The sequence below is a fragment of the Meleagris gallopavo genome, chromosome 2 (genome assembly GCF_905368555.1).
Source record: "Meleagris gallopavo chromosome 2, MGAL_WU_HG_1.1, whole genome shotgun sequence".
NCBI classification, from domain to species: Eukaryota; Metazoa; Chordata; class Aves; order Galliformes; family Phasianidae; genus Meleagris; species Meleagris gallopavo.
Genome location: NC_139405.1, coordinates 65,206,351 through 65,225,015, shown reverse-complemented (window position 1 = coordinate 65,225,015; position 18,665 = coordinate 65,206,351). Strand labels below are relative to the sequence as shown.

General features: G+C 42.8%; 1 protein-coding gene and 1 long non-coding RNA gene across 5 annotated transcripts in view; one reads left to right on the top strand and one right to left on the bottom strand.

Moving 5' to 3' along the window:
• REV3L (REV3 like, DNA directed polymerase zeta catalytic subunit) overlaps positions 1-13,288 on the bottom strand; it is a 114,587-nt gene extending 101,299 nt beyond the window's left edge. The window contains exon 1 of the mRNA XM_085217468.1: positions 13,022-13,288. Coding sequence (XP_085073594.1) covers positions 13,022-13,160 — 139 coding nt within the window. The 5' untranslated portion in view covers positions 13,161-13,288. The remainder of the gene's footprint in view (positions 1-13,021) is intronic.
• Positions 13,289-13,574: 286 nt separating this feature from the next.
• LOC109366164 (uncharacterized) overlaps positions 13,575-18,665 on the top strand; it is a 16,825-nt gene continuing 11,734 nt past the window's right edge. Inside the window, exon 1 of one of the 4 annotated variants that reach the window (XR_014881438.1) lies at positions 13,575-13,836. This is a non-coding gene — a long non-coding RNA (uncharacterized LOC109366164). The remainder of the gene's footprint in view (positions 13,837-18,665) is intronic. The other 3 variants (XR_014881439.1, XR_014881436.1, XR_014881437.1) reach the window with 3 other exon arrangements.

The window sequence follows — 18,665 nt, the reverse complement described above, 5'->3', positions numbered from 1 at the left end:
TCATGATCCTTGAGGTCCCTTCCAACCCTGGCCATTCTGTGATTCTGTGAAAAAAGAAATTATGCTATATTTTAGCATCAAATTTTTTATTGAAAATTGTATCATAAGATTTGTAACGGCTATAATAATTTCCATTCCATCAAGAAGACTGTGGTTCTGGGTACGCATTAAACAAATACAAGTTACAGATATTGAAGAGTCAGGCTTATAGTCAGAATGACAAACTACATTTAACCTTGTAAATCTGGTTAGGGTAAGGAATGGCTTGGTATCTGTAACTAATCACTATGTATTTGAAGAAATTTACAAAAACTGCTGCTACATAACGATGTTCACGAAGAAAAAGTGGAGACTCCTTCACAAATGCAGATGGAATGTATTTTAATTCACAGTTGTATTTTATTTTTCCTTCAGATGTCCCCGCAATCTTCACATGAACACTGTCTCCTGAATTAGCAGCAGTACTAGTTTCTGATCAACTGAGATGCAGCAGAATTCTACAAAGCTTCTGTAGTACGCAGTATTTAAGATTATAAAAATCTGCAGAAAATCATTTGCCCTTCTCCAATTCCTTCTCACAACATCAAAAATAAGCTCACAAGATAACCTGCACCATTAAGTTAGTTTTAGCTCTAGAACAGTCAAAACCTCAGTTACACTGTACTAACAGGAAGAACCCAATTATGTGAAGGTGACAGACTGAGTCTACCTCCATAAAGCCAAAACCAAAAAAATCTCTCCACTTCTGCAAACATACTGCATCAAATTCTCTCCACCTCTTCCCCATTCCCCACAATTCTAAGTGACCTCCCAGTAAAATCACTAACAGATAGCTGCAAAATGTGTTTGTCCCAGTGCAAATCAAAATAAAATTGGATGGCTTCAGAAAGTCTTGTGCAATGCTACTGTTATTGCATCAGACTTGAACTAAAACTCCAGGTCAATGTTGCACATCATAAAACATTTAAAACTATCAATATAAAATAAAGAATGCAAGATATTGGACTTGAGAGCTCACTGGAAATAATCTTAGAGATGTGTACATGTTCAGCTGCATGATCAAGTCTGAAGTTTCAGCTGATGGCTGTGGCAAAGCCACATAAGAACTGCCAAAGTTTTGTACTACAATTTTAAATGTTCCTTTGTGCTTCCCCCGACCCTTGTGTATCTTCAGATGATAAAAGCACTATAATGCATTTTTACCCATCAGATTTTCTCCTAAATCAACTTATCACAAAGTCTCAAAAGAAATTAAAAGATGACTCACTGACAATTCTACCTATACTTATAAGTATTGCAATAGCTGAAGCTTTATTTGCAACAGGAGAACAATATTTAGATACAGACACTTGATTAAACAATGAATCAGCTTTTTACTCCAGAAGCCCTGTCCTCGGGCAAAGGGGAAACTTAGAAAGGAGTCAAGGACATGTATTAACACCAGAGGATTACAAATAAAAAGCACAAGCAACACGGGACTCTGGTAGCCAAACTCACAGTGAATGCTGACCTAATTCCCACAAAGCCTTTACCCCCCTCTTAAAGGTTGTTCTAAGGATGAAATGTTTTTCAGAAAAGCTTAAGTAGTTCTGCACAAGCCTGGTAAATGGTAACAGATATAGCACAGCAGAGAATGTAACAGAGAAATTCATTCTGCTCATTTGAGGTGTATCCACAATCCACAATAAAAGCAACTTCTGAAAGTGTCCCCTGGCACTTCAGGTTAATTGTTGCAGTGCTCAACTCATTTACAACATAGTTACAACATCACTACTATCTACTAAGTCGCAAGACTTCAGGTTACTATCCTTCAAAAAAAAAAAAACACTCTCACCCAAACTTCCTAGCGCACACTGTGTACACATCATGTTCTCTCCTCTTTTAGTCACACAAGAAAATCCTTACGCCAAGTCCTAAATGTTCCATTTTACCTCCACATCTTTAGTTTTAAATGCTTAAACTTCAGCCCCTCACTATGAATGTACTGTTGTCAAAACGCTGAGCCCCCAGTCGTGAGGGTACTATAAGAAATGCAATTACTTGTCCTTTAAAAATTAAAGGATTCAGGCATTTGGTGAAATTATGTTGTCTATCAGGAGTCAGACACCTACAGATTCAGGCTACCCAGAGAGGTTGTGGATGCTCCGTCCCTGGAGGTGTTCAAGGCCAGATTGGATGGGGCCCTGGGCAGCCTGGTCTAGTATTAAATGGGGAGGTTGGTGGCCCTGCATGTGGCAGGGGGGTTGGAGATTCATGATCCTTGAGGTCCCTTCCAACCCTGGCCATTCTGTGAGGTTATTTATCAAACTGAAATATTTCATTGTTAATCAGTCGTGTAAGAAAATGACATTCTGAAAAATCCAAAATCTAACATGGAAAGAACGAGGTGTTGATAAGGTGTTCCCCTCACCCTGCCAGATGAATTGAGCTTACACAAAACAAGTAAGATTATCATGGAAGCAAATGAAGATAATGATTTAAGAGCTAACTATTGAAATAACCACTTACACTTGAAGAGATGATCAGCTGAAACAACCCCTTCCTCATTCTTTATTTGCACATCTGCCACATACACACCTATATTACGTGGGCCCACCTATTTTTCTCTGCCAGCAAAAGATGTATTTTCTTGTGCCATGCTTCACACTGTAGAGTCAGACCTGAATCCAGATTTTTTTTTGTTGTTGTTGTTTTAAATTTCCTCTGATACACCAGGAACATGAGCACCAATATTCTGATCTTGTTTGATTTGCTTTTTCACACGCCTTAACCTAAAAATACAGATTTTCATATTAGTAAACAACACAAAACAAGTTTGCAAACTGCAAAGTACTCATGAAGACGTTAAAGTTTTCCACTAAGCTCTATACCTCTGGGTAGTTCTCATTAGTGGGGGTTTTGTTTTCTTCCTTTTCTCCCACTGCACAGAGCAATAAACCTTAGGCATCACCTCATCTACCTCCAGCCACCAGCCTGGAGATATGAAATTCCAGGGGATGCATCAGTCCCAAGAGCCAAAGCAAGTGAAACCAAAAGGGAACAGCCTTAGATAACTGGTCCCTGTTGTTGCAAATCCAACATCAATACTTTGCACAGCCCTGGCTCTCGGCACTCTCCTCTATCTGACCCCTCCACACATCACCTCGCATGCTCTCCGTACTCCTGTTGGCTCCCAGCCCTCCTTTCAACACTCTCCCCTTGCTCTGTTTTTCCATTCAGGCACTCTCTCCTACAGAATTCCACTTCAAAATAACGACTACTGATATTGCCATGCCATCTGTTTTCATAACATATCACTCCTTCCACAACTTTTATCGTTCCATTTATAGAGAACACAATTTTCTTGGAGTGAGGACTATCCACCATTATCTGCACACCGCCTAAAACAACTGGGTTCTGTTATTAAGTCTTTCATTTTTATTACAGCAGCAGTTAAAAACATCAATTTATTTCTTTGATTAGGTTTCCAGCTGCTGGCTTAAAAACACAAGCTCACCAAAATCTGACATGCTGGCACAATCTGTAAATGCTCAAGAAAACCTTATTTTGCATTTCCCATCTATTCTAAGGTTTTTGTTTGGTTCAGATTTTTTTTTTTTTAATGTACCAGACAGAATCCAGACTGTGATGATACCAGGGTCATCTTTGCAGGGGATTTGCAGATTTACAAACCTGTCTAGTATAAGCGAACACACAAGTTCCCAAAGAACTACACATAAAAATTGTAATAAACAATGGCCTGAGTTACCATGGCAAGTCACATTTTATTCAGAACATATGCCACTTTTCTCAAGTAAGGAAAGCAATGGACAATTTTAAATGTTATCTCTGATATAGAACACAGTTTTAGTCAAAGGATGATTTACATGTAGTTTTGTATCATTTCCACATTTTGTAGTCAGGCAAAACACACCCTCAAAATAGAGAATACAGACTCCCAAATTTATTATTTCTACATAGTTTTAGGTTACTTGAGATATCCATATGTAAGTGTTAGAAACACTACAAAACAAACCTTTCTGCAAGTAGGAATGAAGTGAAGCAGGTGCTCCATCACCCTGGAGGATGAGGTGTTAAATAAACAAAGAGATAACAATATAGCACAATGGAGAACACCAAAAGGGCTTTGACTTACACTTGGAAGACAGAGATTACCAGTAATTGGGAAAGAAGCCTTGCAGTAAGGTGGAAGCAAGGCCTTTGCAGACTTATAACTATTGACCCCAAAGGTCAATACTGGAGCCAATTTTTTTTTTTTTTTTTTTTTTTTTTAACATCCACATTAATGATCTGGCCATTGAACAGGTGAACCCTCAAAATGTTTGCAGACAGCAAATCTGGAGGAGCGACTTAAACACCAGAGGATTGTGCTGACACCTTGACAGACTGGAGAAACGGGCAGAAACAAACCTCATTAAGCCTAACAAGGGGAAACACAATGTCCTCATCTGGAGAGGAATAACTCCAAATATCTGTATGAATCAGAGGCAGATTGTCTGGAAAGCAGCTTTGCAGAGAAGAACCTCAAACTCCTGGATGAACATGAACCAGCAACATGCATCAGCAGCAAAAGAGGGCCAGCAGCATCCTTAGCTGCCCTAGGAAGGACATCACCAGCAGGTCAGGAGAGGTGATCCTTCTCCTTTCCTTAGCACTGGGGAGACACACCCAGAGTGCTGATTCCAGGTCTGAGCTCCCAGATACAAGACATTTTGGAACCAAGCCATGACGATGACTAAGGGCTTAGAGCAGATGATACCTGAGAAAAGTGTGAGCCAGGACTCTGCAGCCTGAAGAAGAGGACTGGGGATGGGAGATGAGAATGACTAAGTCTGACTCTTCTTAGTGCTCAGTGAACAGAGAGGCAAAGGACACAAACTGACACATGGGACTGACAAACTCCACTCAAACTTGAAAGAGTGGTGTTTCTGTTCTGATTTTTTTCTATTTTTATTTTTTTAAATTATGAAGATGGTCAAACACTGGAACATATTACTCTGAGAGGTTACTGAGGTGTTATCTGGAGGTGTTCCAGGTCACCCTACCTGGACTAACCCAATGATCTCCAAAGGTCCTACCCAATTAATATGAACATTAATCTGAGGGCAAAAACCATGCTTGTAGGAAAGAATCCACTTCTAGTGTATTAGCTGTTTGTTTTTACTGCTGCTATTCAGATCTAGTAGTAAATATGGTTAAGGCATAGTTCTACAAAATTAATTTGAACAGCTTAAATATTAGAATACATCATTTCTGAAAATATTGTCGGTGTATCTTGAGGTAAGAAAGAGCTTCTCTCTTTTAATTGCCTACAGATAATAAAATAGGTTCCACTGCTTATAAATAAGAATTCTGCAAAAGTACTTGCTTAAGGTGAATGGATAAAAAACGCAATGTACAAGAACATGAAGTAAGTTTCCTCTGCAGTAAAAGTCTGCTGTAACATCTTTGCTAGGTTAAGTAGGTAACTTTTTTAAAAGGAAACATAAAATCTGCTATGAGAGCCCCACCAAATAATCTCCTCATCTGGATAATAAATATAATAGAGGAGGCAGCAATAAAAATTTGTTCATTACTGATCTGAAGGCAGTACCTGCAGAAATGAGGGCTGAATCAGTTTCCAATTCCCACTGTTTAATAGGATCTGTGCTATACAGAAAACCACCTAGGTAGTTCCAAACACAAAATGAACAACTCATTATACATCTCATTATACAAAACTCAGAAAACTTGTATTGTAAACCTCCCCTGAGGAGTAATGCCAAGTATTATGGATTAGGTGCAACATTACACAGCCCTTTCAATATTCGCATCGAGTACTGCATGTTGATACTGCACCTAAAATAGGACACACAACCTTGCTGTAGTAAACACTCGTTTAGTCAGCAAACAGCATAGAGGTGCAATTAGAATGTAAATCAGCAGTAACTCCTCATACTCTCTCCGTTATTTGGGGGAAAGTAACTTGTCACTAAGGAACAAACTCAAATCTGGCAATGGTGTATGCAACTAACACCCTTTCCAAATCTCATTTGGTGCTCGCAAACACTTTCCAAGTAATTTTTACAGCAGTAGCATAACCAACTTAAAAACAGTTACCTGGCATCCCTTCCACACTCTCTAGACACAAATGTGTCTACCTGGATGCACGAACAAACTGTACAGAGCAGTCTCAATAAGCACTGAGGTGGAAGGGCTCCATCTAGTCCCACCCCTACCCAAGCAGCAATACCCAGAGCAGGGCACCCAGGACCAGGCTTTTGGAGATCTGCAAGGAGGGAGACTACAAAGCCTGATCATCTGAGAAGGCACACACACGTACACCAAAGTCACAGACGTGGATTCAGAAACACACAGTCAACATTATGGGCTGCCTATCTGCATGAGTAATGAAAGAAGTTACGTGAAATGGCCGTCTGCACGCTAATCACAGGATAGAGAGAGGCTGGAGCATACAGACATCAAATGGCTCTCTAATAAGTCACATGAGCCACCCCCAGCCAGCGTGAGGTTCCATTTAAACACTCTGCCAAAAATGCTCTCAAACTTCTAACATACCTTGTAATTGCTCTGTAATAAAGCAGCTCTTGAAAGAAAAGCAGCTTAACAAAAATGCAAGAACAAAGCCTATGAAAGCACTGGTGTTTTAGACAGTATCTTGCACAAACTACTCGAGTATCTGTTCAGAGTCTTAGATATTTTGGGTTTCACCCTGATTCTTAAAAGTCACTTTAGCACAGGCAGGAAAACACTGCTTGTTCGTATGCCCATATATTTGATTCTTCAGCTGCATTCTTCAAAATTATTATTTTCACTACATTACATGCAGGTATCATGAATAACATTGCGATTACAACCTAACTGCAGATTTCATGGCAGATCTTTCCTAGAACTCATTAATCAAGCCTATGCTTTAATGCTATAATTATTACCACAACCGTAACTTTTCCCAAAATACAAAGGAATATTATTTTACTACTTAGATGAGTAGCAGAGTAGCATCTCAAAAAAAAAAAAAAAAAAGAAAAGAAAAGAAAAGAAAAAAAAAATACTGCCTGCAGACAGTATGTTCTTCACAGTATTACCAGTCAGGCTACTGATACGATGGGGGATCCTAAGCAAATTCATTCTTTTCTTAACACAGGTACACCTTGCTGTCTGTTGAGAACGTGCTCCTGAAAGGTGAGATAGCAGTTCAATAGACAGGGAAACAATTTTTCCCCACAAAAGGATATACACAGTAACTTAAGGAATGCACACCATTTTAATATGGAGGTACAGTACACATGACACAGCAGACAGAGAGGAAACAGCAAGTCCATCAACTGTCAAGTCAGTATCCAACGGTGACAGCAGAGGGGGAGGAGGTGCCTGCTTTTCAGAAGCTGGCTTTGTAACAGCTGGAGATATATGATGCGTAATTAAAAAAAAAAAAAAAAAAACAATACCACCACCAAACTCTCTCCAAAAAACAAAATCACACAAAAGTTGGCTGCTAATTGGTCTGAGACTTTGATCAGCAGATCTCCTGTAACATGAGACTGAATCTGCAGTGATGCCATCCAGCCACTGTGAAAGATTTCAGCTGTTTCATCTGCGAGGCCAAACTTTCAGCACAAGCGTTCCTGCTGCTTCTCCAAGAGGTTCGTTTTGCTGCCATCATCCTGCTCAGAGGCACACTGAGGTCAATCAAGGGTAAAGGACAAAAGCAGGGTAATGACAACAATTAGAAGTGCAGGGTATTAAATTACCAATAGCAGAAGTCTGAAATTAGAGTCTGAGAACACATGGATGGTACAGTGTTACACACCTGTTTTCCTCGTCCACAAATTTATCTTGTCTACTCAGATCGCAAAAATCACTGAGCAGGAGCTGCTTCTCACTGAGTGTTTACATATTGCCTAATCCTGCCAACCTTGGTTGTGACATCCATGTGCTAATCAGGTAAAAATAAGAGAGACAACTAATTTCAGCATAGTGTGTTACTCTGAGGAGCTTCACTTCACACGCTGAAACAGAAGATACTTCCACAAGAAGCCAAACAGTACCTGTAAGAAGTATGCAAGATAACTGGAAGTTGTATCTAAGGTAGATAAGCTCTCATTCTGCTTCCAGGGGTGCTGAGCATAAAAATGAATTCTAGGTCACACACTAGGCTCCATATGGATGCAGCTACGATGTGAAACACTCTGGACTCTACTGCTGAAGGGTTCTAGGCACACAGTGTCAGTAACACATATGTTTTTAAACATATTCAATGCCTTGACCAACAGAAGCAAACAGAACAATGGTTATGAAACCAATGTCTGGATTCTAGTTAGAATATCAACTTTGTCACAGTATTTTAAGGTTTATTTAAGAAACAATTAAAGCATGCCACATACACACAGGTACTTAATTTGCTACTTAATGAGTTTCATACCAGCACAGCAGAACCTCACAGTTTATTCAGGCAGTCCCTCATTGCTCAAACAACTCAGCAGGCAACACATACAAAGTAGGTAACAAATGCCTCAAAAAGTAGACTGTTCTTTAAAACAAAAGAACACAAAGCAAAACCAAAACATAACTAAAGTACACATCCTTCACATCCTTTAAAAAAAATAATCGGGTAAGTCACTATCTAATGACCTCCAATCACATCACTGACAAAACTCAAACACAGAAAGCAATCTCAGCATAACAAATCTCAAATTGCTCAATTTCTACTCCAGCGCTGTTCGCATCTTACAGGAACTATAAACTTCTGGAGAAAAGTGAAACGAATCAGCATGAGGCTATTTTTCAAATGGCTCTTCAGTAGTGTGAAAAACCTGCCACTGCAAGATGCAGAAATTGGAGGCTGAAAATCTTCCAGGCCATGCTGCAATTCACAGCAACCCCCATCAAGAGTTGTACACGTTGAGGGCGACGATGAAGAGGTATGTCCCTCTGTGCCCTATTTTGCACAGCTGTGCCCTATTTTGTATCCTCATATCCTCACAACGAAGGGCCTGAAGTCTTCATCGTGAGAAATGCCCACTTCTGGAAAATGGAAAGCAGCAGCATCTGGAATGATCCTTGGCTGTAAACACTGGGATCATGACCAGAGGAGGCTATGGGGAATGACTATTGCTGGACAAAGTGTCTGGAATGGCGGTGAGAATGAAGGGAGGGAAAAAGGTTAATCACAAGCTGGGCACAAAAAGCAGCAAGTTCCTGTGATGAGCTCATTCCTTCTCAAGCGAGCAGCAAGGGAGGAGAGAAAGACACTGGGATGGGATCAGATATACAGCCTTGCCAGGTCAGGGAAGGGGGAAAGGGGAGGGAAAAACAAAGGAAGATAAGCAGGCCCCTTCACTGAGTCATACCAGAGCTACTGCCTCTGGAAGGGAGCCAGATCTCAGCTGGAGCATTTGCCTCTGCTTTTTTCCTCTCAGAAAGACAAGGAAAAGCAAAGCCACCAAACTCAGCCGCCCACCTGAAAAGCTGTATGTGGGTGACTTTTTGTGCTACCCTGAAGAAAGATTCATTTGTGGATCAGTTATTTCATAATATAAAATACAGAAGTCTTCAAAAATAGACAAATATCAAATAGACAAGTATCAAATAGACACATTATTCCTCAAACCACACATTGCTTTCTCTTAGGTAAATTTCTAACCTGCCTTCTCCTAACTCTCTTTCATCAATTAAAAGCCTATGACCCTTTAAAGCAATTTCAAACTGTATACCTATTTCTGTAAAATTTATCAGGCATGTCAGCCTCAAATCACCCCCAAATCAGAATTGTGACTTTAAATATTCTGGCTACACATTTTACAGTACTCATTATCACATAACAAGAGGTACCTTGAATGTGGTTTCAGAGTGTCCTCACTACTTGTACACAGTGTTGTTAAGCAAAGCCATTAATTTAGCAACTGCTGCTCATTTATTAACATCCCACATAACACGACATGTACTCTTACCCTGATATCTTTGCGGATGGATTTACAGTTTGGTTCTGTCTTCCAGCAGTTGAACAACACCTGACAGAAACACCCAACTGAGCACTTGCACGCTTCTATTAAGGCAGCCAGTAAAACCTTGAGGAAAAACTCCAAGACCTTGAGAAGGCCAAGGAATAAATCACAGCCTCAATACCACACTTTAGTAACAGGAATGACAAATCAGGAATCACCAATTAAACAGAAAATTCAATTTTCAATATACTTCCAATTGTTACAAATAGGCCTTCTGATTTCTCAAAGGTTTTTTTTTTTTTTTAATATAAAAAGTACTTACAACAATTGCTAGCCAGCAGACCAGAAATACTGCCTGAGAAGATAATTGAAATTTTGTTTCATACCTGAGCATTACCTAGTGAATTAAAGCCCCCTGGTTTAAAATACAAATAGCTGTATCATGAGACTCCTTTCGAAATGCAAAAACAACTACATCAAATAGTATCTATGATCTTATACAACAAAGCACGAATTGAATACTGCCTTCATTGTACTAACACCATGGCAGTGTTGCAGCATTTCTGAAATTTTACTTACATCCAATTCATTATGGTAACAGACATGAAAGTCTGCTACAAGAATCACATGCTGAAATGGAGTGAAATGGCTTAACCCAGCTAAGATGAGTTCAAACAGCATTTCTCACAATGTTTTACTTCACCATTTGCTATTATAGCCAGAATTTTACTCTTCATACATCGTGAGAAAACAGAGAATAGCAGATGGATTCTGCTTAAAGAGCTTTTTGAGTTCTTGCCTTTTCAGCTCTTACTAAGCAAAAATGTAGGATACCAAAAAATGACGTGCATGGATCTTCTGGAATAGAATGCAATTCCATCTTCAGAAGACCTACAGAAATTGGCAAGCGTTATAGCAAGAACAGTCCACTCCAAGAGTTCATTCCTCCACTATTTTTAAACAGATGTGTCTCTTTACTTCCCCTAACCACCATTACCACAAACCACTTCAATTTCATAGATCATACTGGCAAACCATTCCAAAGTGATTCTTAAACACAGGATTACAGAAAAGAAAAGAAAAAAAAAAGTCATAAAAGATAAGAACATTGGGAACCTTCTCATTCATACACCTCTGAGAACACAGCACGAGTAGAAAGAGCAAGCGCTCTCAGAGCCAATGTCCATGCCTGGCATTGGACACAGTACTGCCAGACATTAACTTTGTGAACATCTGCACAAATCATCTGCATGCACCAATCCATCTCCACGCACCCAGTAGGTGAAATTTGGAGCCTGATCTGACCTTGATTCCCAGTTAGTTAGGCAGCACAGCCACATGGCTTTAAGCACACCAAGATTCAGGCAAAGCTCATTGTGCCAGAGGTGTGGCAGCATACACAGGTGCGATGGTTCACTACTACACCAGCAGGACAGCAACTGAACACCTGTCCTGCAGGCAAGGTGCACACCTTAAACCCAATGAAAAGGGATTTTCCTAGCCAGACCAACTGAAGCCAAGACAAGACACTGCCTGCAAACCAAACAATAGCACACATAACAAGACCCTATGTGGTACATTAGAAGTTGTTTTTACTATTTCTTTATACCAAAGAAAGCGTTAACATAGATGTCAGTGATTATACATTATTTCCCTTTTTGACTCTCAAGCAAAGCGTTGCCCTCTCTCTGAAGCCAGGTATGCTGCTTCTGACAACTTGCTTACTTCAACACCTCTGCAGACAGGATTATGTTTGGGGAAAAAAAAAAAAAAAAAGGGCTGAGATGCAGTGAGAAGCTCTTGAAGCTTATTAACAAACATTACAAATAGAGAAAAGGAAAAAAAAGCCATTAAAAAGTTCAACAAGGAGCTAAGCAGATGATAGCCAAGTCACGCTTCCTCTGCAAAGCAGAGCAAAACGTGTTTTCTAACCAACATGAATTAGAAACACTTCTATTATGCAAAGTAATATTAAAGTTGATGGTTTGGGAAGCTAAGGGTTTCCTGCTGCACTCCTAACAGCCAGACACCTAAACTGCCTCGCTGTTTACTTTAGGATGCCACATTCATGATACGGCATAGCCCAAACATTTTCTTTCAGGAAAATGAGCCTTAATGCATTAACCACACACACGCACACACAGCCTGCTACCTGCCAGACAACCTCAGGCTCTACATTTTTTAATAATGAAATAGCTACTCGTGCCATTACATAAATATTATTACATAATATCTCCTTTGTATGCAAAATTAGAGCTACAACAGAAGAGGTCCCACTATTCCAGGGCTGTGTCTGTTAATCCCACTCATCCACTTGGTGATTTGGAGCTGCAGATGCTCCAGATCACAGCAGCTTTTGTAGCACACATTCCTCTGATCTGAGAACAGGTAAACGTAAAACAAAAACCGTAAAACAGCATGTTTTTCTGTATAATGGAACAAAATACACCGTGCCGCGTTTTATCACGCTTTTTTTTTTTTTTTCCTCTGTTTTTTTTGTCTCGCCTCACGGCTGATGTATGGGAGCAACGCTTTATTTCCAACGCGTCAATAAAATACGGAGAAATACCTTAATTCCCAAGGTCAGCATTACACAACGCGAGCATAAAGGGAACGCGGCAGCGATCCCTCGTACGTCCAACCCCCGAACGAGGACAGCCTTCGCTTTAAACTTCGATTCACGCACGGCGCACCCGGAATCGATACCGAATCCCGCTCCCGAACGCCGCGGCCGTGAGGGCGCTCACGGTCAGAGCCGCCCGGGCTGCGGGGACCCCACGCCGAGGGGGGAACGTGACATGAGGGCGCCCCCGGGGCCGACCCACGGCCGTGCCCCGCAGTGCAGCACGGGGCCGCCGCTCCCTGGGGTCGTCCCCGCGGAGGAGGGGGGGGCGGTGGAAGGGAGAGAGCGCCGCGGCCCCGCCGCGTGCACGGCTCCGCCGCTCGGGCAGCCCCAGCCGGGCCGCGCCGCGCACAAAGCCCCGCGGGCCGCGCACCTGCGGCCGGGCTCGGGCAGGTGGGGAGGGGGCCGCGCCCCCCCGCCACGAAGCGCGGCCCAGCGCCGAAGGGTCCCTTACCTGCGGGGGTGGCACCGAACACTCTGACGACGGGCACCCGCCGGGTCGGGGCCTCTCGGAAGTGCGACTGGCAGGGGTCCAGGCCGGGCAGCGGGCTGCCCATGTAGTAGTCGGCGGTCACGATCCTCACTGAGAACATGGTGTTGGCCGCCGCCGCCGCCGAGGCGCGCACTGAGCGAGGCGCGGAGCCCCCCCCGCCGCAGCGAGGGAGCGAGCGCAGCCCCCTGCCCGCCCGCCCGCCCCTCCTCGGCGCGCGCAGCCCCACACAGGCGCGCGCCGTCTCCTTCTGTCCGCCTCTCGCCCGCCCGCTCGCTCCCCCCTCTCCGCCCGCTGCTGCGCCGGGCGCGTGCGCGGGCCGCGCGCTCCCGCTCGGGGTCGCCCCCCCCAACGTCAGGCTCTAGAGCCCCGCCGGTCGCCGGCGCCTCAGGGGCAGCGCGGGCTGCTCCCCCCGCAGCAGCGCGTACGCCTCGGCGGCGGCGCCCCGACTCCGGGCTGCAGCTGTTGTTGCCATGATGATGATGTCACGGGCGCAACCACTCGGGGAGCGGCGGGGGGAGGACGCGGGGCTCACGCACACGCATCCCGCCCCGGGAAAGAGGGGAGGGGGGTGAGGAAAATGTCCGCCCGCCGCTCTGCCCCGGCCGCTCCCTCCGGAAGGGGGCTCGGCGGCTCGGCGCTCGGCCGGGCGGGCTTGGGGCGAGGCTTGCGGAAGCCCAAGTCGCCGGTGGGGCGGACCGGGGAGCGCCGATGCGCCGCCATTGGGTTAAGGCGGGCCGGCCGCCATTTTGGATGCCGAGTCGCCTCGCTGCGGGAAGGTGAGTCGGCACGCGGCGGGGATTAACGGCGCCGAGATGCAAAATAAAAGCACGGCGGGCGGCCGGGAAGCGCTGAGGGCAGCGCGAAGTTCCCCAACCGTCGCCCGCGGGGCCGCACCGCAGCGCCCGGGCCGCGCTCCCGCCCAGCAGTGCGCCCCCTCCGGCGGGCGGGCGCGCACAGGGCGGCGGTTGGTTTGCGGCGGGGCGGGGCTGGGCGCGCTGCGGCGGAGCGGCGGGGCTGGGCCGGGGGTTGGGCCGGGCTCTGCTCGCGACCCGCCCCGCTCCTCTCAACTGCCGCTCCGCTCCGTGCCCCGCGCCGCGTGGGGAGGTCGGGACGTGCCGTGCCTGAACGCCGCAGCCTTCGACCTTGGCTCGCTGAGGGGGTTGGGTGTGAGGCACTTTGCTGCTTGAATCCCAGCAGAAGTGGGGAAGCGCCTGGGAAACCGGCGTTAAACTATGGGGAAAAAAATAAAGAGTTGTGGAAGCTAGGTGCGTCTCAGCCCCCGTTTGTGATTTGAGTACGAATCGGGGGGATTTAGGGCTCTTTATTTGGTCCCTGGGCCTCTAGGAGAAATCACTTCATAATTTTCGGCTCATTAGGGTGGGTTTTGATTTAAAATGGTAACCAACGCCTACAGCTGTGTTCCCTCTTGTAGTGTCTTTGTTTCAGAGCTGAGGCTTTGGGGAAAAAATACCAGAAGAGTTGGCTGTGTGCAAGGACTGCCTCTGAAAAAGCAGAATATTGGTGCCCAGAATTTCGATGTTACATATGGGTGCAGGGCTGGATGGCTGGAGACAAATGTACAAATCTGTAAAATATGACAGAAGTTCAATATGTGGAACATCTGTTTCACATTTTCCTTACATATGTTTTGGTTTTAGACTTAAACAAAAGACAGGCCAGGCAGTTGCTACCCTTCGTTTTTTTTACTGTAATGAGCAGGAAGCTCGCCTGTCTGCTCCAAGGGTAGCTGCTCTCCTGCTCTCCCTTTGTACACTCTCTGTTTCCACTGGCCTGCCCCTCTTTTCCTTCTGAAGCTTGCTTTTATGCAAACACAAGTAAAAAAACGTCAAATCACCTCATCTTCAAGAAGTCCTGCATCACAGAAGTGAGGAGTTCCAGTAGGGTTGAAACCCAAACTGTTACACTGAAAATATAACTGAGCTACAACTTTTTTTTTTTATTATTTTTTATTTTTTTTTATTTTGTCAGGCTGATATTTAGAAACCCCTTGGAAATTAAAGAATATTCTTTTTAGAAACGCCTAATTTTCATGAAGACTAATAAATCACTAGGAGGTTGCTGGTGGAACATGTTGCTAAGCAGTATTTCTAGCCCTTGCTATTTGAATGCATTTGTTGCTTAATTGCTGCATTTCCCTGATTTTCCACAGAACTCCAATATGGGCACCACTCCCTTCCATGCTCTTGTCTTTCTGTCTACTCGATTGTCTGAATTCCTGAGTATTGCATCTTCCCACCACTGTGCTTAATGGCTTTCAACACTGGCAGATGTGCTGTGTTGCCCCTTAAGGTGCTTAAGATACTACAACACTAGCAGTCCACTTCTGTGAGATACTGATCCACTGCTGTATTCTGGCTTCTTCTAAACAAGCACTGTGCTTGATGTGCAGGCACAAGTTCACATCTGCCAGCTCTGCTGAAGAGGAAGCAGTTTCCCATGATAGCATAGTGTAGATAGCAGGAATCACTTTTTAGAAGCACAAGCCAGGAGTCACTAAAGCACATCATTCGCTCTTCTATTACAACTAAACAACAATTAAACATTTTTTGTTTGTTGAATCAGAGAGGGCTGTGTTTTGAATTAAGAAGGACTGTTGAAAAAGGAAGATGACAGGACTGAGACAACACTAATACCTAAACTGCAGCCAAATTTCTGTCCATATGAGCTTTCAATTCCTGAAAATGTTGAAAGGGACCTTAAAAAAAAAGCAACTAAGGGACTTTCCTTCTTGATACTAATAGTGTGATCCAAGTGGTAGTCTCAGTCATGAAGACATCTCGTTGGTACTTCCTCTGAAATATGCTTTTTCAGTTTCTCTTCATTTCATAGAGCACACTTCTGCTTTCATATTCTTCTTGCAGTCACACAAAGGATGTGCAGTCACACCAGGATGAGAAGGTATTTTCAGAAAAGGTTTGAGCCAGCACTGTCAGGAGAGGTCCCCTGCCTTTCTCCTCCTAGTAGTGGAGTGACTGCATAATAAACTCGATCCAGATGCTGATTCAGGTAAAAGTGATCCAACTAAAAGTGTTGGCTTGGTTTTAACCTAGATCAGGTCCGTCATCTACCTCATTATGAATGTAGAAATGCCTGTGCTTGCACAGTGGAGGAGACAGAGCAGGGGCTGAGTTTGAGTAACAGGGAGCAAAAAAGAAGGCTTCTTCCGGCAGTATTGGCTTATGGTAGCATAAGTTGATCACTAGTTTAAGGCACTGAGGTCTGAGGAGTGTTGATAGCATTGTCATTCTAACCCTTACAGTAGAGAGCAGAAACAAAGTCTGTTTCTGGATTTTCCTACATTTTAGGTTGCGTGTCAGGGTTTGTCCTTAGTACTTACCTTATTTGTTGTTTGTTCACATTGTGTGCATCTATTACAATTGATTTTTGATGGAGTTTATTCTTTACTACCTGAAAACACTGACATCCTAGGATGTCAGTAATTACAAAAGGAAGCATCATGGTTGCAGAGCACTGCCACCTATTTTCTGTGGTATCTTCAAACGCTGTGTGTACTCTGCAAGGTATTATTCAGTTTCCTGTTCTAAAGCAAGCACCCCCTTTCTCTGCTCCTCCAGTTGCTAAGCAGCAGCTCTTCTCCCCATTAGCCAGCCACATATTTACATGAAAATAATCAAGCTTGCATATATAACTGCTTCTAATCATGCAGTTAAACAACTGTACAGTAAAAAATGAGTATTGGTAATATTAGTTATCATCAAAACTCATTATTTTCTTTAAAGTTACAATGTCCACGTAGAATAAAATCAGTACAGCTATGCTTTTCTTAACAAAAGACATTTCAGTCTCTTCTTTCTCTTACCTCATACTGTATGCCTACTAAGAAAAACTGTTCAAAAATGTTATTTGCACTTCCCCAAAAATGTATAACTGCAGTTGTGAGCAGACAGAACTAACTAGGTCAGGGAAAAGCCATCATTTGCAAATGTCTGATTATAATAGCAAAATCCAAAAGAACTGGATGATAGAAGATTTGACTATAGTACAAAAGGTAACATTTTGTACAATATATCCTAACTTCATAATTGACTTGTGTAACAATGTTTGAGTTCCTGTTGATTTTCAGGACATTTGGTATTTCTAAGGTCTGTTTTTATTGGCATGGTGATCATAGGCAAGCACATAGGAAAATCTTTATATGAGAGTCCTGACGAATCTTTCTTACGCTCAGTAGTCAGAGCTACTCTTACTATAATTTGAGGCAGCATTGTGCATGCCCACTGTACTACATACATGGCTGTCAGCAGATAAAAATGTAAGCAAAAAACGAAAAGCAAGAAGCTGAGCAACTCCCAGGCTACCAGACTGGCTTAAAGAGCCACCCGGGTTGCAGAATTCATTTGTAGAGTTAACTGTGCTTTGGAAATAGTGCTTAAGATTCTAATTCATGAGAACTCTTAACAAAAAAAAAAAATAATAATAATTCTTAGTGAATAGATACAGGCTAGGCAATTGGCTCTGATGTGTAATACAGTTGGGTTCTGTCAGAACCAGAGCGATAACACATTTAATTAATGATCTTACACCAACGTTTTGCCACTAGAAAACGGATGAGAAAACTGGCCTTGTCTCAAGTGTGAAAATACTTGGAAAGCATTAAAACAGTCTTTTAGTGATGATTCTTAGTAAACCTGTCAGAGCAAGAATGGTGCCACATGATTGGAAGATAAATACATTTGAAAGGGAACCCAAAAAAGCGTTATGGGCAACTGTTGCAGTACGTGGGGCCTAGGAAAAAAAAAATGGGATAAAAAAAGAACATGAAAGAAAAATCTTTTCTGTATTAAAGGTATATTTGTGGGAGGGATTGGTTTGGGTTTTGTTCATTTATTTTTCCTTTTAATACAATTTATTTTATCAACAAAGGAAATGAATTAGGGTTAATTTGTGCTCCAAGAAAAAGATTCAGTTTAGCGCCATATGAGAAATTAAGTTGGGTGCATAAAGAATTTCTAATGGGAAAAGAGGGCTATAAAACTAGAAGCTGTCTATAAGCAGACTCTGCCATTTAACATGTGTAGGAGCGTTTTGTTTAGTGCATAAATAAGAATTGCTGATAACCTTAATTTTGGAAAACAGATACACATAGGAAGAGTTGTCTGGCTTGCATTTAAATAGAAGCGTTATAATATCTTGTCTTGCATATCAAGTGCAGGGTTTTGAACTTGAAAATAGCTAAGAATTTTCTGTTCTGATCTAGAAACTCCTTAACCAGAAATGGCAGAAGAAAAGTTCTAGGAGTCAGGCCTAAAATGCATGAGGTAATTTCTGTGAAAGCAAGCGATTCATCAGTGTGATTGTACAAGATCTTGGTTCTAGCTTATTTGGACTATTTTTTTAAGTCATCAAGGGGGTTTAATTTAAACTAGACCAGGTGCAGAGTAGGGTTATAAAAATTATCATGGATAGGAGAAGCCTATTTTATCAAGATGATAAGAATCACTTGGCTCCATCTAGGAGAACAAACAATGAAAGAGAACATAAGTGAAGTTTATAAATATATCGCTAACTTTGGCATAAGCAGGAAGGAAAAATATTTAAGCAAAAGAACAGTATTGCTGTAGAA